Genomic DNA, 23,304 nt, shown 5'->3' with positions numbered 1-23,304 from the left:
CACTGGCGAAGAGCGCAGTTTCGCGCCACACTATCTACAAAGTAGACAGCCGAACTTATCGCAAAGTCAACAAGAACGCCGCCCCACCAGAACCACCCAGCGGAGAAGCCGCGGCAAACAACACCCATGTCCACCTGACTGGGGAAGGGCAGGGACACGCCCTGAGCGAGACAAAGGCCGCCTCTTAAAGTGATCCGCGCTGCTTCCCGGGTCTTGTAAATAGGGCGGAGGCCATGCACCAAAACAAAGACTCTGATACGCTCCGATAGAAGCCCAGACCTATCTAATCTAAGCAGAATGCACGGTGCTGGCGGCCCTGGAACAAGATGGATGAGACCAGAGATTAGCGCGGGACTATCTTATCCGGTAAGCCAGTTGGAAGGGGACTGTGGGGGAATGAGTCAGAAGTGAATTCAAAAATGAAACCCCCCTGGATCAGGCATCTATAACATACGTTACTATACTCCCAATAATATAGATCTAAGGAGTAGCTTCGAAACACCCTTCCTAACACATCTCTTCAGAACCACTATCAAAACTGCCATTTGCGCAAATATGGATCCAGATACACCCATTAAAACTATAATCGCGACTAAATGACCCCGATCACAGCGATAACGATCATAATTAGCGCCTCGCAAATGACACAAAAACCCGTTTAGCCGCCCGTCGCTGACTGGGGTCTCGGATTTTTGCATAAACGTTAATTGCACTCGGAAAAGTTAAGCTGCGCTCGTTAGCCCAAACACGTGCAGTGGAGCAGGGGCCCGGACGACACCCGATCCCGTGCAGAAGCCGGGCAGGGGCGCCAGGTGAGCAGCAGGTAGCCGCCGCCATGTGTCATAATTGCGTCACAACTGAATCTCCTGAGCGTGAAAAGAAACAATGTCAACAATGAAGTGATGGCCCCATTGTAGTGGCAATAGCACGCCGGAGTGCAGGTGTCAAGGGGAGGCGGATTCAAAAGATTGGCAGCAATTAGTGAGACACCAGAGCACTCATAACACATCTGTGGAGCTGATGGGCCTCAGGAGTTCTTGCAGTTGCCCCCCAATTCCCAGGAATTAAAAAACCTGGCGCCAGACTTAGTGTGATAGAGTTATAGAAACAGAAACTGCCACCACGACTCCAATTATGATGTTGGGAGCCAACTGGAGAACGAGTTAGGAGAACAATAGGGTCGGGGTTAACTGAAAGACAACACTGCCTAGGTTGGCCATTTGCTTGGGCTTGGTGTGCTTTTGAAGGCGAATATTTTACAGAATATGAAGCATGCGCCTATAGTTCCAAGAACCACACTTGCTGGGGTCTAGCTTGTCAGCTACGGCCGCGACAACGGTGTTCTGGCCAACTGGCAGACCTTCCGCGTAGGCCTGCCCAACAAGCCACTTACAGAGAAACACATTCCCCCTGCACTCGCAATAAAATCTTACCACTAATCTAACAAGTTATTAGAAATGTACACAGCTTCCTCTTGAAATATTCGATCTTCAAATGCAAACAATTCTTAATTTTTAAAGAATCTCTGACTTAGAACCTCTGGAGTGCAGAACAGACTCAGTACTGTGTAGGAATGGAGTTTAAGCCCATTCTAGTGCATTATTTTATTGCATTAGTTTACTGCACGGCACAAACAAGCAATCCAAGATGCCTCTGATACGGTTGCCGCGACTCGCTGCGAACACAAACAAGTTGTCGCCGTTCTCGGGCAGCTGCCATTGTTGTCGGCCGGTGGCTGGCTGGTCTTGTTAGACAAATTATGCCAATTAGACGGTGAGAAAACAAGTCAGAAAGCCTGCACGCTCCGGCCGCACTGGTGGGGAGACCTGAATATGTATCCGAGTCCCGATCTGGTGGCTGCCAAACTGGATTGTCGGCTGGGTTGGGCTGGGGCTTGGGCTTGGGCTTGTGCTGGGTGCTAGCCATGAAGACGAGAAGGTGTTTCCAACTCCAGTCTTTAAAGGACAATCCGTCACTATCTGAAACTGTTCTGAAGATCTAAAATTAATGACTCTAGACCGAAATGCGCAGATGAGTCTTCGCGATGGATTGCCTTGGCTTGGAGATGACGCATCTGGGCGGTGTGTGCCTTCCTTTAGACCTCCAGAGGGAAGTCCCTATTTCCTACAACTAGAAAGTGATTAAGGAAAAGGACTTACCGTGTCTTGTCCAAGTATTAGGTGTCTCTTGTTCTGGTTACTGCTCCTGCTGGCTGCCTCGGCTGTCCCCTTCTTAGAGGCAGTTGCTCCAAGCACTTGTCATCGCGCAGGGCTGCAGTTTCTTAGGCGAGTAGTTCGGATTCGAATTCCAGTCGGACCAGGTGCCGTGGCCGACTCCACTTCCTCCCACTCGCCGGCACTCGAGCGTGGCTGGCAGTCGCTGTTGCTGTGGACGTGGATGTCGAGGTTGTCAGCCGATCAACCCACCGCTGGCCGCATCGGTGTCAGCATTTTTCGTGAGCTGCCTTGCGCAAGATGAAAATGCAAATTTCTGCAAAAAACCAGTGGTGAGAGAAACGGTAAGTGGGTTTCTGCTTTGAGGGACATAAACCCATCAGGGCAGGGGCTTTCTTATCAAACTAGTAGCCAGGCACTCCTCCCAACTGCCTCCAATGTTTGCTTCCAAAACCCTTCCTGGCAGTAGCCATCTCATCGCCGTGTACCCGAGTTCAATGAACCGAAAAACCAGAGCTAGCCCCCGAATCCGAATGGAATTGCCACATTTTAAGGTGCCCCTCCAAGGCATACGACTCTGTCTTGGGGAGTCGCCGCCCGGCTTGTTTCTGGCTCTGGCCGGGAAACTGAAGGTGAAATGTTGTGAACGGAAGCAATTAGTTTCGTTCGGGCCTGAAGCCCCTCCGGCGAAAACAGAGAAGAGCTGATGCGAACGGCCTGTCGCCCGAACCCGAAAGCCAAAAACCGGGGGCGAAAGTTGAATCAATTGATAAACAAAGGCCGTTTCCAGTAGCCGCTCGGATCGTCGGTCATCAGTGGCAACAACAGTGTTATTGGCTTGGCCTGCAATCAAGGTGTTGCTTTTGTTTTCTCTCTCTCTTCGAAGCACTCTCTCTACGAAGCATGCCCCCAACTTCCGTCGTCGATATCGTGCTAGCAATGGGTTTAGACATTGGTTCAGAGCTTGGGGCAGGTCGCAGAGCCATGGGAGATAAGCAATGACCTCCAAGTCCAGCCCATAAACTAGGCCTAGAATAAGACACACATTAAATAGGCACAGTTCCCGGCACAAAGTGCTTCCCACTGCCAAGTCTCTCAGCTAACTGGGCTCTTAAAAGGCAAGACCACATCGCCACGCTGAACACTCCAGTCCCGAACCAAATTCTTCCCAGAGTATTAAACTCTGGACGTCTTCTGCGCTGTTTCCGCAAAAGGCCATGAAAAAGCGGTTCGCCCGGCCAAGCATCGCCATAAAACGGAGAGCCCAACACCTTACCGGGTTTGCATAAAACTTCCATGTAACTTGACCATCACTACTTGGCAAGTATGTGCTCATCCCTTTAGAATTCCCACACATCGCGAGATGATCTGGGGGGCGAGGTAGAATGAGTCAAATGAGACCAAGTCTCTGCCATCCGCTATTAGCCACTGCCCCCGTTCTGATCTGTTTCCCCAACCAGTTGCTCTTTAATCTTGATTGATTCTAATCGGCAGCACATTCTAATGCAGCTCAGGCTTTCGACATCTAGTTTGTGGAATGAAATGTTCAATTGAGACGGAGACTGTAGGATAGGAGTGACATCTTTAAGACTCTCGCAGCAGAGTATCTCTGCCGAAGCCAATCTGCAGCTTATGAAGAGACTTTCCCCGTAATAGGATTTCGTAACAGTCCACAGCCTGCTCGTAATTGCTCCAAAAGCATGTTGTGGAAGCCTCACAAGCTAATGATGTTTATAAGACAGTCGAAATTGGGAAAACATTGGAAATTACCCATTAACGAAGCAGTAGTGCCTGCCATCTTAGCTCTACTATCTCCCGGGCCTCGACATGATATCAAGAGTATGTCCAAATAGTGAAGTTGATTCATGGAAGCTTACTGCCAAAGATCGAATGGTATAGCCATTGCTGGGACTCATCTTATCCTTCTAAAGCACTCTAGAAGCTGTGAGAAATCGTGTGGCTAAGCGGACTGATGGAGCTTTAGAGTCTGATGCCTTTTGACGAGACTTGGCGTTCTCTGAAAGTCATATGCTCCTTTCCCTATTTCCTTTTTACATTGTTGAACAAAAGGATCCGCTAGTTCCGCCATAGAACATCATGCATCATGTCACTCCTTATGGAATTGTTGTCCTGCCGAATTATGCTTGACTGGAAGAGCACGTGGCTTCGAGACCAGGTACTGGCCACCTGTCTCTTGCCACAAATCCTCTTTGGGAGTTGGTGAAAACAGTCTAGTCTTATCGGCAGATAACCTGCTCGCTCCGAACTGCGCTTCAAGCTGCCCGGCTTGGACAGATCCGGCAGCGAAGACGGATCGAACTCCGACAAACGAGTTATCTGGAGCTGGCCAAGTTTGCGAAGCGGGCAGACGCTCTGTAGTTGGCCATCCGATCTCCCCCACTGAACTTGACAGTCGTAGGGCTTCCTCAGTCTGCCGCCTTGCGTGACTAGCTCTGCCCCTTGCTCCCACCGGAGAGCCAAAGACATTCTCATGCAAGTCGCTGGGATAGTCCGTTCTTGGGGACTTGGGGCTGGAAAGCCCCTAATAGAGTCCAGATACAAGCCGCGTTGCAAGCCACGACCCTGACGAATGGCAGACATCTGGCCGCCAGCCCTAACCCCTTTCACCACGGCCAAGATGAAAGCGAAGGCGAAGCGAGAAAGAGAAACACATTTTCGAGTCAAAGCGATCTCTGCGCTCCGAGGGTCGTCGGAGCGGCCTGCCCCGGCCCCTGCCACCCACTAGTCTTGGCGGGGAGAGCGTGACAATGTCAACACTGGCAACAAAAAGAAGCTAAACAAATAACTACGCCAGAGCAGCCGCAGCGGGCCGAATGGAATTCAACGCTCTTGGCCGCTGAAAGCAAAAGTAAAAGGGAAAGAGGTAGCCCCGAAATGAGCCACTATGATGTGCATTGGACTTGTTGTTGGAGTGAGCCAGTTAAATGTGACAAATGGTCTTTTGAAGAGCCCCCAGCCATCGCGCAGCGCACGTGAGAAGATAGGTGCTCTGTGGAATGCGGAAAGTGTAACTCCCCGACCACAGTTTGGCATCAAAGATGGATAACAGACACACACAAGTGATTAACAAGATCTGGAAATGGCTATGAGGACTAAGTCCAAACACAGACCTCTTCCACAACCACCAAGCCACAGAAAGCGAGGAGCTCTTCTGTTTGCACGCCAGTGTCTGCCCTCACTTTCCTTCAGGAACTGCGCAAACACGGCCAGCAGGAGGGATTAGCCGGCAAGTCTCGCTAATCGGCTCAGAGCGAACGGGGAGAACTGCTTCAATTGCCAGGTAAGCAGTGCCTTGGGCACCCCTTCGTCTGTCTGGTGGCCCCACTCTCCTCCACTCGAGTCAAGTGCAGTCAAATATTAGAGGCAGCGCTTTCCAGACCCACCAGGTGGGAAGTCCGCTAGTCCCTTCCAACGTTGGCCATCCGCCTCGAGTGCTAATGCAAGTACACTTGGAAAAGTAGGAGATGAGTACTGGAATGGATTAAAAATAACATTTTCCTCTATATCTATCAATTATTACATATATTACTGCCTAGATCTTAAGCCTCTACTAAAAATCGCTTTACTTGCAGCTGCAGTGCACATGCAGTCACCGTGATAGTCACGACGTCTAGAGTTGAACTTGGGCTGGCGCTGGGCTGTCTGGAGTGGGAGATCTGCCTTATCGCTGATTCACACTCCCGCTGCATTCAATTTTCGCACAACTGGCCCGCAACTCCCGCCGACTGCCAACCTTATCAACTTCTAATTCATTTTTCGCAACTATTAAACTATTAGATTCGCGTGAACTTTGTCTCCTCGGCGCTCTCTAATGGCGCAGTTGTCGGCTCCCTTGTTCCGCGGCCTCTACAAAGAAATGATTTAAACTTAAACTTCTCTTTCTACATCTACAGAAGAGCTACAGCAACTACCATACTCAACACATAACTCCCTTGGTGGGAAAACTGCATCTACTGCAAGAAATCGATTGTGACTCCCGTCCTTCAGCCTCGGCCACTGAGACCCTCGAGGACGCAGGCACCACCTCTGAGCAGTTTATTGATTTATGACCACGCGTCGCCCGTCATTGTCGAGATACACACTCCGTCCCGGGCTGGGGTTTCTGCTAGGATGCATGCTGCAGGCGAGTCCCAGACTGCAGACTCCGTGGGCGGCGGGCGTGGCAGCTGGGAACATGGCAGAATAGAGAACGAGCCAAGAAAGAAGGCAGCACCAGAGTTGAGTCAACCTTAAGTAGACACTTTGCACTTGGGCCGCTCCCTCCTCCTCCTCTAATCTCGGCTGCCCTTGCCGGCTACTGTACTTTCCGGAGGATGCAGTCGGAATCAAGCCGAGAAACAACCCTCCGAAGTGCCGGCTGGCCGAAAGCTTGCACAAAGGCATTCCCGGAGCTCTCTTTCTGAAAAGGGCTGGGAACAAAGGCCCCTATTTCTCGCAGTGTAGCTCACACCGTCGTTCCAAACAAAGGGTAAAGTGCGGTGACTGAGGGGAAATCGAATAAAGAGGCTGTGGGTGAGTGTGTGCAGTGTTGGGGTGTTGGGGTGTGGGGTGTGCGACGAAAAAACTTTTGTCATTATTCGGGCAATGTTTTTCTCCGACACTTGCCGCTCTTCCGGCCCTCCGCCTTCTACCCACACTTCCTGCCCCTCAGTCTCATGAAAAAATTCCCCCCAGATCCGTTTGTGGGGAGCAGCGTAGTCCGCAGCTGTACATTCATTAAAAGCGCTGCTGTGAGGAGTCAGACTTCGGGAAACACATTGTCCGGCCACTGCCCAGTCACAGCTCCACGCCGCTCTCCAGAGCACACTCGAATGCATCCCCGCAGATTAGCCAGCGGAGCCAGTGAGCAGGCCCCCTCGGAGCGCCCCGGAACTGCTCGCTCCTAACTCGGTTAATTAACAAATTAGGCATTGTTTTGGTCAGTTCCTGAAATCGGGGTCACCCCCGAGGGTGTGCCAGGACAGGGAGCAGTCCCGAACTCAGGGCCAATGAATTGGGCTCGCTAATTCGCCATAATCGGGTTGTTTGCGACCCGCCAGGGCAGAGGGCTGGGAACAGGCCTTGGAGGCGTAGCTGGATGGCGCAACCTGCATTGTTTTCTAAGTCCCAAACCAGTCATGCAACTTCGCAGTCTCGTTCTCGGCAGCTCTTTCTCAACTCGGCTGGGCGGCTGCTGCAGCCGTAGGCTTCTGAATTGCACAACTCCCAAGCAGTTTCGTGAGTTTCTCAGCCAGGGCTGTTGTGACTTGCTCTCAGCTCACAGATCTACAAAATACACGGATTATATAATCATTTTCAGGTGGAAACAAATCTTACAAACGAATACACTAATGTGTACCTTATCAGGAGCTCGGAGGCGGAAAGCAGCGATGGAAGGTGCAGTGCCCAAGTGGAGCAGCCTTGATCGCAGCCCAACCTTCTCAACGAATGGTGCCTTAGGCCTTGAAGCCTTGTCTGGTACTTGGGTTTCCCCTCTCTGGTTATGTTTGGCTCTCTGCTTTCGGTTTCTGTCCATTGAAGTTTCATTTCAGTGGACTAGAGCCTAGAGTCTGTTTAGAATCTGGTCTTTCAGATAGGACTTTCAGATGAGATAGGACTAGGAACAGATTCCTAGGAATAGCCTATAGATTCTAAGTAGTTTTATGTCTGTATTATAGAATCGATGCAATAATACTTCACCTCAAACACACTCCTAGAACTCATGCTCTGATTTAAGCCAAAATGGTTCCAAACATTTTCGCAATAAGAGGCCACTAACCTCTGAAGTCGAGCCACAAGACTTGCCCCAAATGGTTCATAAAACTACAATTGCCAGAAGTCAGGAAAGCTTATAGGTGTAGTACGCCGATCTGCTCTTTAATAGCCATGATGATCACTGATCAACCAGAAATCCGCGGCAGTCGGGGCTACTAATATGGTGGGCATGCCTTTTAAGGGGCCTCTGTGGTTTATGGGTCTATAGACCCATATTTCAGCAAATATCTATCCGCTCGGAAGATACGAGATCAGAGGCACCACTAGACGGGCAAAACTGGAAGCCGGAGAGTCGTGAGCCAGACCTGCGCCGAATGGAGTGACGCAAGAGCTGGGCCGGGGGTGCCAACAGCTCTCAACAGCGGCCTCCAAACTGGATTTCGCCAGCTTCGCGTGGGCACCTCAGAGATGCCGAAACAAACCACGAAATGGGCTATCTGCTTGGACTTTCAATGAGGGTTTTGGGAGCCAGAGTGAGGGGCACAACTCGGGAAAAGTGTGCAGTTCTGAATCAAAAAGGTTTCTTAGTACACACGTAGAATATCACTTTTTTGTGATCCGCCAGAACACTATCCAGTAGACCCAATGACCACAAATCTGCCAGATTATTCGATGTGGTTGCTGCTTTAATTAAGAATAATTTGTCGAATTTGTGGAATGGCTTCTTGCCCACATTTGACTAATTTATTTTATGCAAATGGCTTGATTTTGTGTTTTACGAACAAATTAAAATTGGTTTAAGAACTTAACGAGTCTTCGGAACAGAACTGAGCAGGGAAACCTAAAAATAAACAGCACAAGTCGTAAAACAAAGACGAGCCCTTATTTTCGGAGCCTCCTCCCCACACTGGCTGTTCTTGGAGCTCCCCATGCGCTTCTTGGAGCGGAGTGACATGGAGCGCAACTGCTGCTGGAAGACAAAGGAGTGGGGGTGGCAGCAGGCCAGGGAGCAGGTCGGGGGAAGCCGTTGAAACTGGATACTGGTTGTAGCCAGAAACTCCGCAACTAAAAATAAACAAGAAGAGGGCGGAGAGGGGGGTTCTAGGGCGACAAAACAATTGTAATTTCCACCAGGTGATAAGTCATCAAGAAACTATCTAATCGGAGACCAGTCTCCGGCGTGATTTGTGGAAATATTGATTCTGTTATCAGGGCAGCCGTAATTTCTGTCAGTGTGGCTCTACGGCAGGCAAAGAGTGCAAATAGTGCGCGTTTCTGCACATCTGCATAAACGGCACTGGAAGCGGAGGCAAGAAGCGAAAAACAACTGCGGCCGCTCACAGAAGAAGAAGAGTGATAAACGAGCTAACGGAAAGCAAAACAGAATGATAGCAACTTATCAGAATCGCACACACGCACACAGGCACATCCACGCACACCTACTTAGAACCTAAGACAACAGCGGCGAAGAAAACAAAAATCAGTTGTCTCTTGTTTTGATTTCTTTGGGCTCCTCGCTCTCTCGCTCCCCACTCGCGGCTCTCCCGATCCTCTCCCAGTGGCACTTAACCCCACCGTCCGATCAACGGTTCTTCCAGGCGCTATTTCCTGCTCGCTTGCACCTACGCCAAAGGCTCCAAAACCAGTTATGTTCGCCGAAGCCGTGGCAGAAGCAGAAAGGAGAGCCGAGCGCTGCTCCGCCAGGGGCCTCTCCGCCAGGTGTTTGCCCCCACCAGCTGTTCGGAGTTGAAAAACTGTATTTGCGAATTGGAATTATTCGAGTTTTCGTTATCTTTTTTTAGCTTCGATTCTGCGCAGTGCGAGGGAGCCCAGCTCACATATGTACATATGAAGTGATTTTAGAGGCCCCAAGTGCTTCATCTGCGGTGGGTTTATCCCCAGAATCAGAACCCATTAACGGCGATCGGAATGTCCTTTTAAAGTCTCTACAAATATTCGCACCCCCTTCGAGTGCCTCTATTATTTTGTTGCGATTTTGCTACTCCGGCGCAGCTTTGCTCTCTATATGCTTACTTTTTTACGAGGATTCCTTGCGCAAAAGGAGTGGCGTCCGCCCAGGATTTTCACACACACACATTCACGGGCGTCGGCGTCCCTTGTTTTGTACACCAGTTTTCCGGCACTTTTCGATTTCGCAAATCAAATTTTAGGTCGCAATGTGTTTTCCGACGAACACTTTTGCGATATCCTTATGCGGCTTGTTTTTGCGAATTTTTGTATACACTTCAGGCCGTGAAACTCGTACCGGCCAACTTTTTCTCCTGTTTAGAGTTGAAAACTCGAGCGACGCGAAAAGACGACCGTCTTCGGCAAATTCCGATTCGATTTAGTGTTGGGTAGGACTAAAAGCGGCTGGCTTTGGCAAATTCCGATTGGATTTAAGTATTTTCGATAATATACCAAAGCATAAATATATCGATATATATCGTTATATCGATGTTTACATGGTGCTGTGGACTATTTTCAAATAAAAATAGGTAACAAATTATAAATAATGCTATAGAAATACAAAACATTTCAAGTTCTATAAGAAATTTCCAAAGTAGCTTGACAATCAATGTTTGTAAGTAAAAAGTTAAAAGTTTGTATTAACTGGCAGCACTGGTCCTTCCCGTTATCAATGTTGGGATTGTTCACTCCCACCAACGTTTATTTGAACTCTTATTTTATTTTGTACGTATTCTAAAAATAAAACAGAACCATGCTATTGTTCTTTACTATTGTGTTACTAGACGCAAGGTGTTAGCTGTCCACAAGGAAAAACAAGGAATATATATGATTTGATACTATTTACCTTCAAACTTTATATATTAATCACAAAATAATGGGAATAATAAAAAATAAGTATTTTTAAAGTACATACTAAGCTTTTATTCGCTGTTACCAGCCATTTATGTATGGTTTTTAACACTTTATATGTATAATCCGAAGCAAAAAAATGAACAGTTCTTCTCAAAATCATACTAAAACATAGCTCTAAATAGTAAAGTTTTAATTATTGTAGTTTTTTAATTCGAAAATAAAATCGCGCTCTGAGCTATATGTATCTCAACGCTATATAGCTGACGCTTATCTGACGGATTTCTGCTTAACTATGTATACACAAGGGGACCACACTATTTTTATCGAATCTGGCCACACTAAAGCAAATGGCGAATCTGATCGAAATTTTCGGAAAATTTGTAAATAATTCTTGCGATTGGAAATGCAACTATATTGTGAGTGAGTTTGGAAAGAAAACACGGGATACTCGGAGGAGCTCTCCCGCTATCGCCTAGCAAAAGGGGGATTGCGCGTGTGTCCACGGCGGCAAGAAACGCAAATGTAAAAATATATAACAAAAATCAACTCCCCCAAGACTGTGCGAAAGCGAGGCCACCCGAACGGGCGGGAGTTTTGTGGAATCGAATTCGCGCAGTGACGCAGAAAGACGGTTAAGTGCGCGGCTCGCAATAACAAATAGAATTGTTGCAATTATATTGTAAAAAGTGCAAAAAATCTTGATTACTTGGCTAGTAGGAGAGTGGCTAAGGAGGTTTTTGTAGGCTGCCGCAGAGGAGTCGAAGCTGCCTGATCCGACACGCACGCCACCTGCTTGCCTCTTGCTCGCACCTTCGGCCGCAATGAGCGCGCCCTTAGGCGAGCGTGCCAAGAGGGAGCGAGAGGGCGCACGGCGCGTGCCGCAGCTGGCAGCTAGTGGCTGGCAGCGCAAGCGTTTTTCTATATTTTTTTGTGTATTTTCGGTGTGAAAACACAAGGAATAGACAAAAAATGTGGGAACTCCTCGCAGCGCCTCCGCCTGAACCAATTGAGCCCCCTAACTTCTAATCCTCTCCAGCAGGTCAGCAGATGCTTGGCTATAAACTGAGAAACTGAGAGGAGAGCAGCCGCGACCAAAAGTGCGGAAGCAAACGCACACACTCTGTGCAAACAACACGAACAATAACAAGAGGGAACTAGCAGGAGCGGGAGCAGGAGCAGGACGTGGGAGTGGACTACTGGCCCGTGGAGAGTGCGGAGCGCACACGGACTGCAAAGTGGCGTCGCTACTGAAGACCAGGGCTGTGGCAGCAGCGGCGTCCATGTCCCAGGGGCACCAAGGACGGCTCACCGAGAACAGCATACGCACCACGACCAGGAGAGCGCAGCAGCAGCAGCCGGTGTGGTGTCGCCAACTGTGGCCTTAAGCATGTAGTAAGTACTCCAGAGTCGCCCTCCGAGATCTGTCGCTGACCATCCACCATCCATCCCCGCCAGGTCTAGAAGCCAGAACCCGTTCTCTAACAAGCACAACATAGGAGGGAATATCCAACCGAAACAAAAACATAAACAAAATCAACCGACACCAATGAAAAATGTCACAAAGAGGTAAGCGCGGAAGTCAGCATCACCATCAGTCGCACCATCCGCCTCCGCCGCAGCAGCAGCGCAAGGATGTTGAGCCGCAGCCGCCGCCCACCAAGCGGCGCAAAGGCCGGCCCCCCAACGGGGCGACCACGGCAACCATAGCGTCAGCAGCCGTCCCTGGATCTGCAGCGGGACCTGTGACAGGAATAGCGAGCTCGGGTCGAGTTCCGCTCTTGCCCCTGAACAACAGCAAGCATGAAGGCGATCCAGAGGCCGAGCGGGAGACGGGAGGAGGAGGCGGAGGAATTGCGGCTGGTGCCGCCAGCAATAGCAAATCCAAGTCAACGAAACTTGCCAAGTCGACGAGCAAGAGCAAGTCGCAGGGGGCGAGTACGAGCAGCTCCTGGCAGGCGCGCTCCGTAGCGGACATCAAGATGTCGAGCATCTACAATCGCAGCTCCACGGAAGCACCAGCTGAACTGTATCGGTACGAACTTTTCTTGCCCACTGACTGTAAAGCTTCTCTAATCCAGATATCGCATTCCATTTCGCTTGCAGCAAGGATCTCATTAGCGCAATGAAATTGCCTGACTCGGAACCGCTGGCCAACTATGAGTATTTAATTGTGACGGACCAATGGAAGCAGGAGTGGGAGAAGGGTGTGCAGGTGCCCGTCAACCCCGACTCCCTACCCGAGCCATGTGTCTACGTTCTGCCCGAGCCAATTGTCTCGCCAGCACACGACTTTAAGCTGTATGTGTTCCTCGGACCGGTCCCAGCTCTGCTCCGGAATTCAAAACTAAACATTCGCCTTCCAATCTCTCTTTCCAGTCCGAAGAATCGCTATCTGCGCATTACCAAAGACGAGCACTACACGCCGGAGCAGCACTACCTGACGAACGTCGTTGCCCTGGCGGAGAACACTTGTGCCTACGACATAGATCCTATAGACGAGGCATGGCTGCGGCTGTACAACGCCGATCGGGCCCAGTGCGGTGCTTTTCCCATCAACGAAACACAGTTCGAGCGGGTCATCGAGGAGCTGGAGGTGAGTGTCTGGCGCTGGCTGAACTGGCGAAGACTGATCCCAAACCCTTCCTCCCTGCAGGTTCGTTGCTGGGAGCAGATTCAGGTCATACTCAAGCAGGAGGAGGGCCTGGGCATAGAGTTCGACGAGAATGTCATCTGCGACGTGTGCCGCTCGCCCGACTCCGAGGAGGCAAACGAAATGGTATTCTGTGATAATTGCAACATCTGCGTTCATCAGGCTTGCTACGGCATTACAGCAATTCCATCGGGTGAGTTCCACGTAGGCAATCACGTCCCTCCTTCCGGTCATAAATCCTGTTTGTTTTCAGGCCAATGGCTCTGCCGAACCTGCTCCATGGGCATCAAGCCGGACTGCGTGCTGTGCCCCAACAAGGGTGGAGCCATGAAGTCCAACAAATCGGGAAAACACTGGGCGCACGTCTCCTGCGCTCTATGGATTCCGGAGGTCAGCATCGGTTGCGTGGACCGCATGGAACCCATTACAAAAATCTCAAGCATTCCCCAGTCGCGCTGGTCCCTCATCTGCGTGCTCTGCCGCAAGCGAGTGGGCAGTTGCATCCAGTGCTCGGTGAAGCCGTGCAAAACAGCCTACCACGTCACCTGCGCCTTCCAGCACGGCCTGGAGATGCGGGCCATCATCGAGGAGGGCAACGCCGAGGACGGCGTCAAGCTGCGATCCTACTGCCAGAAGCACAGCATGAGCAAGGGCAAGAAGGACGGCGCTGGCGGTGCGACTGGAAGCTCCCTCGCCAGCTCCATGCACAAGGCGAACAAGCTGACCTCGGGGACGGGGGCGGATGAAGGCAGCAACGCGTGCGGGACATCGGGAGAGGATGTGCGGCGCCGGAAGAACCACAGGAAGAATGAGTTGACGTCCGAGGAGCGCAACCAGGCCCGGGCGCAACGTCTGCAGGAGGTGGAGGCCGAGTTCGACAAGCACGTCAACGTGAACGACATCAGTTGCCATCTGTTCGACCTGGACCACGATGCCATCATCGCTATTTACAACTACTGGAAACTCAAGCGCAAGTCCCGGCACAACCGCGAGCTGATCCCCCCCAAGTCCGAGGACGTGGAAATGATCGCCCGCAAGCAGGAGCAGCAGGACTTGGAGAACCACAAGCTGGTGGTGCACCTCCGCCAAGACCTCGAGCGAGTGCGGAACCTCTGCTACATGGTCAGTCGCCGGGAGAAGCTGTCGCGCTCTCTGTTCAAGCTGCGCGAGCAAGTCTTCTACAAGCAACTGGGCGTGCTCGACGAGCTGCGCCAGGACAACCTGCAGGCGCAGTCGAAGGAGGACGAGAAGCAGCGCCCCTCCATGGACCTGGACGCCATCATTTACGCCAACGACGGGCCCACGCTGTACGATCGCTTCTACAGCTCGGCTGCCGGGCAGGCGGTGCCTGCGCAGTACCAGGATCTGAAGTACGTCTTGGAGCAGCTAATGGGGAAGCTCCAGAGCGGCAAGCAGGTGACCAAGCGCGGCCGCGCTTCCCAGTCCCCCAACAAGCGGAAGCAGGTGGCGAAGACGTCCCCCAGCAAGAAGCTCAACAACGGCGCTCTCAGCTCCCGCACAACCTCCCCCGAGAAGCCCGCTCCAGCGGCTAAGACGGGATCAAGCGGCGGGACCATCAAAGCGCGAGCGGCGCCCCCCGGAAAGCCGCCTGCCGGGAGGCGTGCCTCGAAGAGCGGTGCGCCGGCGGGGACGTCGACCCAAAACAAAACCCAATCCCACTCCAACGCCCGGAGCAGTGCGTCCTCCCGTTCGTCTAGCGGCAGTTCGTCATCGGGTGATTCCAGTTCGGCGAACGGCAGCAGCAGTTCCGGAAGCTCCTCCGGAAGCGACTCTGGAAGCGAGAGCGGCAGCTCCAGTCCCACAAGCGGAGCCTCGCCGCGGAAGTCTTCCGCGGACAGTCCCCTCAAAAAGCAGAGCTACTCCCGGTCTGTGGAGCAACGGCAGAAACGGCGTCAACGACGTCAGAGTCAAGCCGCTGCGGGTGCGTCTGCTGCGTCTCCGCATTCCCCCTCAGGAAGCAGTTCCAGCGACGAGGAAGACGAGCGGCGAAGAAGCGGACCAGAGCCGGACAAGAGCTTCGAGCGACGGGGGCCAGTCCATGACAAGTCAGTACCTAACAAGACCCACCCCGCCAAATCAAAGCCAGGAGTCGACGTAGCACCCGGCGCCGGAGCGTCAGCGAGAAGAAAACTGTCCACGGCGACGCGGGGCCTGGCCCAGATGGACCGGGACGTCGATGAGAGTCTGTCGAGCGACGAAAGTGAGGAGCTGTTGCCTCTGAGCAGAGACCGGCAGCGGGAGTCTAATACTGCAGCGAACCGGAAGATGGGGCAGCACATCTACTCCGACTCGGAGAACAGCTCCTCCGAACAGGAGAAGGACCCGGAAGAACTGGCCACCGTGGAGAGCAATGTAAGCGACTCTCAGAACCAACAGATCATCCGGACGAAGGCGGCCATGAAGGAATTCGTGCCCGGGACGACTCCGAGCACACCGATTGTGGCGGCGCCTGGCAAGGCCAAGCCTGCGCGGGACGCGAAGGAGCCACCGGAAGGAGGAGCGAGTTCCGGCAGCAGCACAAAGCCAAAAACCAACTCCAGTACCAAGTTGCCATACCCCGCGGATCTCCTGGTGGTGCCACAGCGGCAGGCTGCCAAGAAGGCCTCCGAGAACATGCGCTCCACGAATCTCGCCGCCACGCTCCAGCCAGATGCCAATGACCGGTTGCGGGAGCCGGACTCGAACTCCACCTCGTCGAACAGCAAGGGCAAGTCGAAGGACTCGGGATCGCGGCTAGTGCCCGATGCCGACAAATCTAGTCTCGAAAAGGGTCGGTTCAAAGAACAGCCCCCGAAGGCCGTCAAGGCCTCTGGAGAGCCTCCAGCGGAGCGCGGCAAGCGAGGACGACCACCCAAGGTGCCTAGGGAACCTGTATCGGATAAGGACAAGCCGGTCTCTGATAAGGACAAGCCCGCTGCTCCTGCGCCCGCCGAAGCGAAGTCCTCCGCTGCTGCCAAGTCAAACTTTGCTGTCTCCCTAGTGCCCCAGCGGCAGGCTGCCAAGAAGGCGGCGGAGCAGCTGAAGAGCAGCAAGCCTGCCCAGGACACGTTTTCATCCGCTAACGAGACTTTGGAGAAGGAGCCCACGGCGTCAGTGGCGTCAGCGGGCTCGGTGCCAGGAGCAGCGGGGGCGCCGCAGAGCTCGACGCCAACTAAGCCCACCAGACGAACCTCTCAGAAGGAGACTCCTACCACTCCTAAGGAAGTTGCCCCCAGCCGACGAAGGTCGAAGGAAGACGCTTCTTCTGGTGGCAAGGGGACGAGTCCGCTGAAGCGTCGCGTTGCTGCTCCGAATCTCTCCAGCTCCAGTTCCGGCGACAGCGACAGCTCCAGCTCCTCGAGCAGCTCCGGCAGCAGTTCGAGCAGCGGTAGCCACAGCGACTCGGACAGCGATTCGCCAGCCAGCGAGGCGGAAAAGCCGCCAGCGAGACAGCCACTGCAGGCTGGTGCCTCTGCGACGCCTTCGGTCGCCTCCAATATGCCAAAGCGTTTGCCCCGGAAGTCCGTCGACAAACCAGCATCGTCGACAGCGGCACCTGCAGCGCCTCCCACGCCTCCTCCCCAACCGCCCGCCACCCGGACCCGACAGAACTCTACTACAAAATCGCCAAAGACATCTCCTCTGAAGCCAGCAGGAGCGACCAAGGAGGATCCGATCCCCAGCACGCCGAAGACGCAGTTGCACCGACGCCAGGGATCCGTGGACGAGGGCGCGAAGCACGCTCAGTCGGAGCAGGCTGCCAAGAGGGCGACACGCGGCTCCAAGTCGCGCCCTCCCTCGCCAGCCACGAAGTTGGCCAGCTCCCCCGAGAAGCCGACCCTGCGCCGCAAGTCCCGCGCAGACGAGTCTCCCAAGAAAATACCCAGCTTGGAGCACGAAATCAACCAGCGGAAAGCAGCTACCGGGAAGCTAGGCAGCGCTTTGGACAAGCTCCTGGGAAAGAAGCAGCAGCAGGTCAACCACGCCGCAGCCAGCACGCCACCGCGGAAGTCCCGAACGCCTTCTCCTTCCCCAACGCCAACCGGGAAGGCCACCAGCCGAGAACCGGAGAAGGAAAAGCCCGAGCCAGAGCCCGAGAATCCGGCGCCGGAAACGGAACCGGAGCCGGAGCCAGAGCCGACAGTTGCGGCCGAGGCAGGCGAACTGCCCATGGACATTGACGAGGAGCTGACCACCGCTCCCACGCATACGCAGCTTTCGGCGAACGCGAGCAAACTGGCCGACATCATCGACGACGAGCGACCTCCCGCTGCTCCACTCCCCGCCTCGCCCACTCCCACACCCACCTCGAACGACGAGCTGTCCGAAGCCGGCAGCGACCTCAGCGAACGGCGGCGCATCCGATGGCGCTCCAGGCGGCGGAGGCGAAGACGAAGCGACGAGCCGGACGAGGAACACACGCACCACACCCAACACCTGCTCAACGAGATGGAGATGGCCCGCGAGCTGGAGGAGGAGCGCAAGAACGAATTGTTGGCCAACGCCAGCAAGTACTCCGCCTCAACGTCCTCTCCGGCGGTGACGGTCATCCCACCAGATCCGCCGGAGATCATTGAACTGGACTCCAACTCGGCCAACTCTGGAGTTGACGCGCAGCCGCTCTCGCAGTCGTTGCCGGAGCAACAGTCTCTGGGATCCGCTCCACCGCTTATTGTACAGTCCCCCGCAGCCGATGTGGCGCCTAGTTTGCAGCCCCAGCACCTGCCTCCGACGCACCAGTCCCTGATCGATCCACTGCCTGTGGCCCACCTCACTCCTATGGGGGCGGCGTCCTCGGGCCCGTGTGCTCTGGAGGAGCCGATTGTTGACGCGATTCTTGCAATGGAGGACAGCAAGTTCAACAACTTCGCGTCGAGCATTTTGAATCCGCCGAATCCGGGTCAGATGAGCCTCATCCCGACCATGGACAGGGTGAAGTCAATCTGCGAGGAGGACAGCATCCTGGCTACGCGGAATCTCCTGGAGAAATTGCGGAAGACCAAGCGGAAGGCACAGGACGATTGTTGCTCCAAGGAGGCAGTGGACTTGTTGCCCCCCACTCCTGCCATTCCCTCAGTGTTTCCGTTCCACAATGCTGCGGACCCGGAGGATATCATTCATGCACAGAAGGAGCAGCAGCAACAGCTCCAACAGCAGCAGCAGCAGCAGCAGCACCAACAACAGCAGCAGCAGCAGCAACAAAGCTGCCTTTACGGCAACTCCGGTCCCAACTCGGTGGCTTCGTTGACCATCAAGGACTCGCCCATGACAGCCAACAGCGGAAGCTACGCTAACAGCCTGACGAACACGCCCAACGCCACGCCGACCAACGCCTCGATGGGCAACAACCTGGGACCGGCTAGTGGATTCCAGGTGAACTTTGCCAACTCCCAGCAGCCTCCCTCGCTCAGCATCTTTCTGGAAAAGTCACCGCTCCAGAAAGGCGCGTGTGCGCTTGCCAGCAACGGAGGGGCTGGTGGCGCAGGTCCGCCCGGCTCTACTCCGGACTTTGTGGACTTGGCAGCGGCGGTGGTGAAGAACAGCATGGCAGGCTTCCGCGGAGTGACGTCCGTGCCGGCGCATACCCGACCCGGGGGCAACAACAAGATAAACGACTACGACGAAAACAGTCGCATGCAGTCCCCTTTCGGAAGGATTCCGTGGAACGAGAACGACCTCATAGCGGAGCGGAGGAGCAGCTCTCCCAGCTCAGTCTCAGAGTCCAATGATCCGCCTCCCTCGGCAGCGGCGGCGGCAGCAGCGGCGTCCGTTGCCCGGAACATGTCCTCCCTGGAGTCCTGCAAGAACTTCTTCAACAACTACCCGAGCGGAAACGGGGCGCCGGGCAACGCAGTGCAGACCAACGCAGCAGCGGCCTTCAACCACGCCCCCATGGTCAACGGAATCGACAGCATGCCCATGTTTGGCAGCGCCCCTGCTCCTCAACAGCAGCAGCGGACCACGCCAACGCACCCACAGCAGCAGCAAAGAACTCCGAACAGCCAGTACAACGGGGGCATCTACCCTCAACTGGCAGCCATGATGCATCCTCAGGCGGCGTCGACGGAGAACTCTCCCAGCCTGTACGGCAATGGCGGAGTGGGAGTAGGTCCTGTGCCGGCCACCTTGCCGCCCCAGGCGCAGGCGACCCAGTATTCCGGAACGCCGTACTCCACGCCCACTTTGGGAATGCTTCCCGTGCCCCAGCAGCAACCTTCGCACCCACCCGTCACCGTTCCTGTTCAGAGCACAACTACTCCGAACCACCAGTTCGCCCTGACATCGCCTGTGGACGGAAAGATGCCCGTGTATCCTGGACCCCTAATGAGCAGCTGTGCGGAAGCAGCCTCAATGATGCCGCCGACGCCTCCAGTGCCTCTTCCAGTTCCCGTTCCCGTTCCCGTTGCAGCCAAAGACTCCCCCAACAAGCGGAACAGTGCCAGTGGCGGGAACGCGATCAAGAAGCAGTCGCACAAGTCTCCCCAAGTGCCGCCTGGAAAGTCGCCAGGCAAGTCGCCAAGGCAGCCGCTGCAGCCGCCGACGCCCCCGACCCCAGCTCCTGTGGTGAATCTACCTCCGGTCAAGTACGACCCGCAAACGCACACGTTGCAGGGCAAGCCTCGGCAGCGCGCTCCTCGTGGAAGCGGAGCCTCCGGGTCGCAGGGCAGGGGTCGCGGACGAGGGCGAGGTCGGGGCCGGGGAGCTGGCGCTGCGAGCGGGATACCCATGACGCTGCCTCCGCCCATGGCGGACTACGGAAGCAACACCCACATCGTGAACAACCTCGTTGGAACGCCGTTCGAGTTCAACAACTACGACGACGACATGGCTGGCCCAGGAGTGGAGAACCTGCAGTCCCTGAGGGACAGGCGAAGGAGCTTCGAGCTGAGAACGCCGCGCGGACAAAACAAGGCCTCGACAACGCCGAGCACCAACCCCCTCCTCCACCCTGTGCTGCCCGGACCCGTGGACATGCGAACGTACAACCTGGGATTCGAGGCGCAGCATAGCACGGCTTCCCAGGAGGCCTACCAGAACAACCTTTTGGGCGCCTTCGACTCGGGCACTGCGGACCAAACGCTGAGCGAGTTCGACGAGGAGGACGAGCGCCAGTTCCAGTCCGCCCTGCGGGCTACGGGCACAGGCACCTCACCGAGCAAGCAGCCTGCGGCGCCGGTGGCTCCTGTTGTGCCGTCAGCCGCGCCCAACCCACAGCCCAATGCGAACCTCCTGCTGCACTCCACCGAGGCGAACCAGATGGCTCCCAGCACGGCGGCCGCATCGGCAGCCACGCACTTGGTGGAGGGCTCCCTCGTAGAGGCCTCAATGGAGGCGACTTCGGAGGAGGTGTCCATCGACTCCGACACCACGATACTGCAGAGCAAGGCAATGATCGCCGACGCGCGCAGCCAACTGAAGCTGAAGATCAAGAGCCCTCTGGCCTACCCCGAGCACTACAACTCCATAACGAACAGCAGCTCGCTCAGCTTGAGCAGCACGCTGGTGCAGTCTTCCAGCGCGGTACAGGCCACCGTCTCCACCTCCACGGTTGTGAGCGCCTCCTCGGCGGTTAGCGGCAACTCGCGGCGCATGCGCAAGAAGGAGCTCCTCAGCCTGTACGTGGTGCAGAAGGACAACCTGAACGACGACAGCTCCTGCGGTCTACCAGCCGCTTCCGACATCGTGCCGCTTGAGAACCTGTTGCGCAAGTCGGAGGAGGAGGAGGAACTTGGTGGCATCGGAAACGCCTCCAAGCGGTCCAAGAAAAACTCGAGCAGCAGTCGGGAGCTGCGGGCTCTCGACGCCAACTCTCTGGCTGGACTAGGAGAGGACCAGCTGGGAGCCAACCCGGGAGCAGGAACATCTTCCGGCGACGGCAGGAGGCGCAGCGCCTGCAGCTCGGGCAGCAACAACGAGAGCGGGAAAACGGGCGCGGCCAGCAGTGCAGGTAAGCGACGGGGACGAAGCAAGACACTCGAGAGCAGCGAGGACGACCACCAGCCGCAGAAGCTGAAGATCAAGATTCGGAACTTGGCAGCCAATGAACCCCCTGCTGCTTCTGGCACGGGCGAGGCCCAGGGCTACAGCTACGAGATGTCCCGAATCACCTGTCCTCCCAAGAAGAGGCTCACGAGCAACTTCAGCACGCCGACGCTGGAGGAGATCAAGCGGGATTCTATGAACTATCGCAAGAAGGTGATGCAGGACTTCGACAAGGGAGAGGACACCAGCAAGAAGGAAGTGCTGGCCCTGGCCATGGGAGGGGAGTCTTTAGTAATGCCCCAGCCGCCTACGAAACGTCCCAAGTCTTCCAAGCCAAAGAAGGACAAGAAGGAGAAAAAGCGCCATAAACAACTGATCCTCGGCAGCAGCTCCACCATCGCCACCACCATGACCAGCACGCTGATCGAGAACACGGCAAACACCTCTCCGGGAGACAAGCCGAAGCTGATCCTCCGGTTCGGAAAGCGAAAAACGGAGACGACCACGACGAAAATAGCTTCTGTGGATCAGCCACCAGCGGTGGAGGCGCCGCTTCGCTTGAAGATAGCCAGGAACTCCTCCGGCGGGGGCTACATCATCGGTGCAAAGAGAGAGGAGCCTCCGCCACAAGAGAGCGTGTCGCCGATGACGGAGCTGCCTATGGTGGCGCCCCTCGGAGAGTCGTCGCCCTCGGAGAGGCTTCTGCTGAACAGCTTCACGCCGCACTCCCAGAACGCTAATGCCTCGCCGGCACGGCTGGGCAAGGACACGGGCACGCCGTCACCGCCCTGCCTTGTGATTGACTCCAGCAAGAGCGCCGACGTCCAGGACTCCACTTCCCTGCCGGAGAGCGGAATGGCGTTGTCTGGCGGGATGGGGGTGCCAGTGTCTCTTGTGGGCGCCACCACGCCGCTCTGCGTCAACGTGGGCAACTACGAGAACAGCAACAACTCGCTGCCCTCGGCCAGTGGCACCGGATCAGCCTCCAGCAACTCCTGCAACAGCAACTCGAACAACAACAACAACAATAACGGTAGCGGGGGAGGCCCCACCAGCGAGGGAGGCAGCTTACTTCCATTGAAAAAAGACTGTGAGGTTAGATGATAATCATAAGAAGCGAGAGTGCCGCTTGAGCGTGCTGGAGTCCTTGTGCCGCACACTTCCTATATCCTTTCACTCCCAATTCCTATTTCCATTAAGAAGCCAACTGCGTGGTCATTGGTGGGGCATCGGCCCCGGCTCGGCTCGGCCCGTCCTGGCCCGGCAGTCTTAATTTGTACAGTTAGTTCGTAAGAAACGCCCAATCCTCCCGTACATCTGCCCAAACTGATTTGTTGTAATCGCATGAGCGTAACAGATATTATCTATATATACTTACATTATATATACCCTCGATTAGAATGCGTACACGTAGAGCGACTATGTGTAGTAGGTAGAAGGCCTCACTGCAGAAACAGGTAAAGCTAATTGTACAGTTTAGTGAAGCGAGTTGTAGGATAAGTTCTGTAAATTACTGTATTAAAGTTATAAAGGATAACGCGCGAATGCAGGCCCCGAGTCTGGCCTGAGAATCCAAAAATGCTCTTGGTTAGGTTAGCGAGTACGACGCCTCCATTACCCCATAAGTCCTTCCACGGCCCAACCCCAACCCCAAGCCTCCAAGTCCCCAAACTGAAAACTCACTGACGACAGAAGAAAACCAAGCAAATACGCGTATATATATATTCTAAACACTATTTATTAATAAATATTTAATGCGTAAAATGCGTAAAGTAATCGTAAAATATTAGCAAAAACTGTTAAATGCGTGCAAAGTAACAACAATTTCAACAATTGTAGCTATATAGTCATTAATTGTAGTTCTTAGCGAAAATCAAAGTCGGTCGTCCCGGCCGCATCTAAGTGCATATATATGAGAACTCCCTCTTCCCTCTTAGACGATGAGATGAACAAGAGATC

The 23,304-nt window shown here is 54.4% G+C and overlaps 2 protein-coding genes across 16 annotated transcripts in view; one reads left to right on the top strand and one right to left on the bottom strand.

Annotated features, from left to right (window-relative positions):
* LOC6507490 (neurabin-1) overlaps positions 1-10,260 on the bottom strand; it is a 36,945-nt gene extending 26,685 nt beyond the window's left edge. For 9 of the 11 annotated variants that reach the window (XM_014909774.3, XM_014909768.3, XM_001955864.4 and 6 more), the window contains exons 1-2: positions 9,924-10,259; positions 2,160-2,490 (exon numbers count right to left, since the gene is read on the bottom strand). The gene's annotated coding sequence lies outside the window, so the exon portion shown is untranslated. Of the gene's footprint in view, positions 1-2,159; positions 2,491-9,923 lie in introns of all 11 variants that reach the window. The other 2 variants (XM_032454666.2, XM_044715007.1) reach the window with 1 other exon arrangement.
* A 735-nt stretch (positions 10,261-10,995) lies between these two features.
* On the top strand, positions 10,996-22,738 carry LOC6507551 (PHD finger protein rhinoceros). Of its 5 annotated transcripts, none has more exons than XM_014909830.3 (7): positions 10,996-11,128; positions 11,752-12,104; positions 12,168-12,744; positions 12,816-13,010; positions 13,089-13,305; positions 13,366-13,555; positions 13,616-22,738. In XM_014909830.3, exons 3-7 carry the CDS (start codon positions 12,266-12,268, stop codon positions 22,447-22,449), a joined length of 9,915 nt encoding a protein of 3,304 aa, XP_014765316.1. In that variant the 5' UTR covers positions 10,996-11,128; positions 11,752-12,104; positions 12,168-12,265; the 3' UTR covers positions 22,450-22,738. The 5 variants fall into 5 exon arrangements, with proteins under 5 accessions (XP_014765316.1, XP_014765317.1, XP_001955901.2 ...); XM_014909831.3 differs by having other exon boundaries at positions 11,749-12,104; XM_001955865.4 differs by having other exon boundaries at positions 10,996-11,132.
* The last annotated feature ends 566 nt before the right edge of the window (positions 22,739-23,304 follow it).

This window comes from Drosophila ananassae, chromosome 2R, assembly GCF_017639315.1.
Source record: "Drosophila ananassae strain 14024-0371.13 chromosome 2R, ASM1763931v2, whole genome shotgun sequence".
Taxonomy (NCBI): Eukaryota; Metazoa; Arthropoda; class Insecta; order Diptera; family Drosophilidae; genus Drosophila; species Drosophila ananassae.
The sequence above is the reverse complement of the archived record's forward strand: the minus strand, read 5'-3'. Positions and strand labels throughout refer to the sequence as shown.

Excerpts from the sequence above, each read along its gene's own strand:
- LOC6507551 (XM_014909830.3), top strand. The coding sequence starts at position 12,266 with ATGTCACAAAGAGGTAAGCGCGGAAGTCAGCATCACCATCAGTCGCAC. Across the intron at positions 13,011-13,088 it reads CCAGCACACGACTTTAAGCT|TCCGAAGAATCGCTATCTGC; the intron begins GTATGTGTTCCT and ends CTCTCTTTCCAG. Across the intron at positions 13,306-13,365 it reads GGGTCATCGAGGAGCTGGAG|GTTCGTTGCTGGGAGCAGAT; the intron begins GTGAGTGTCTGG and ends TCCTCCCTGCAG.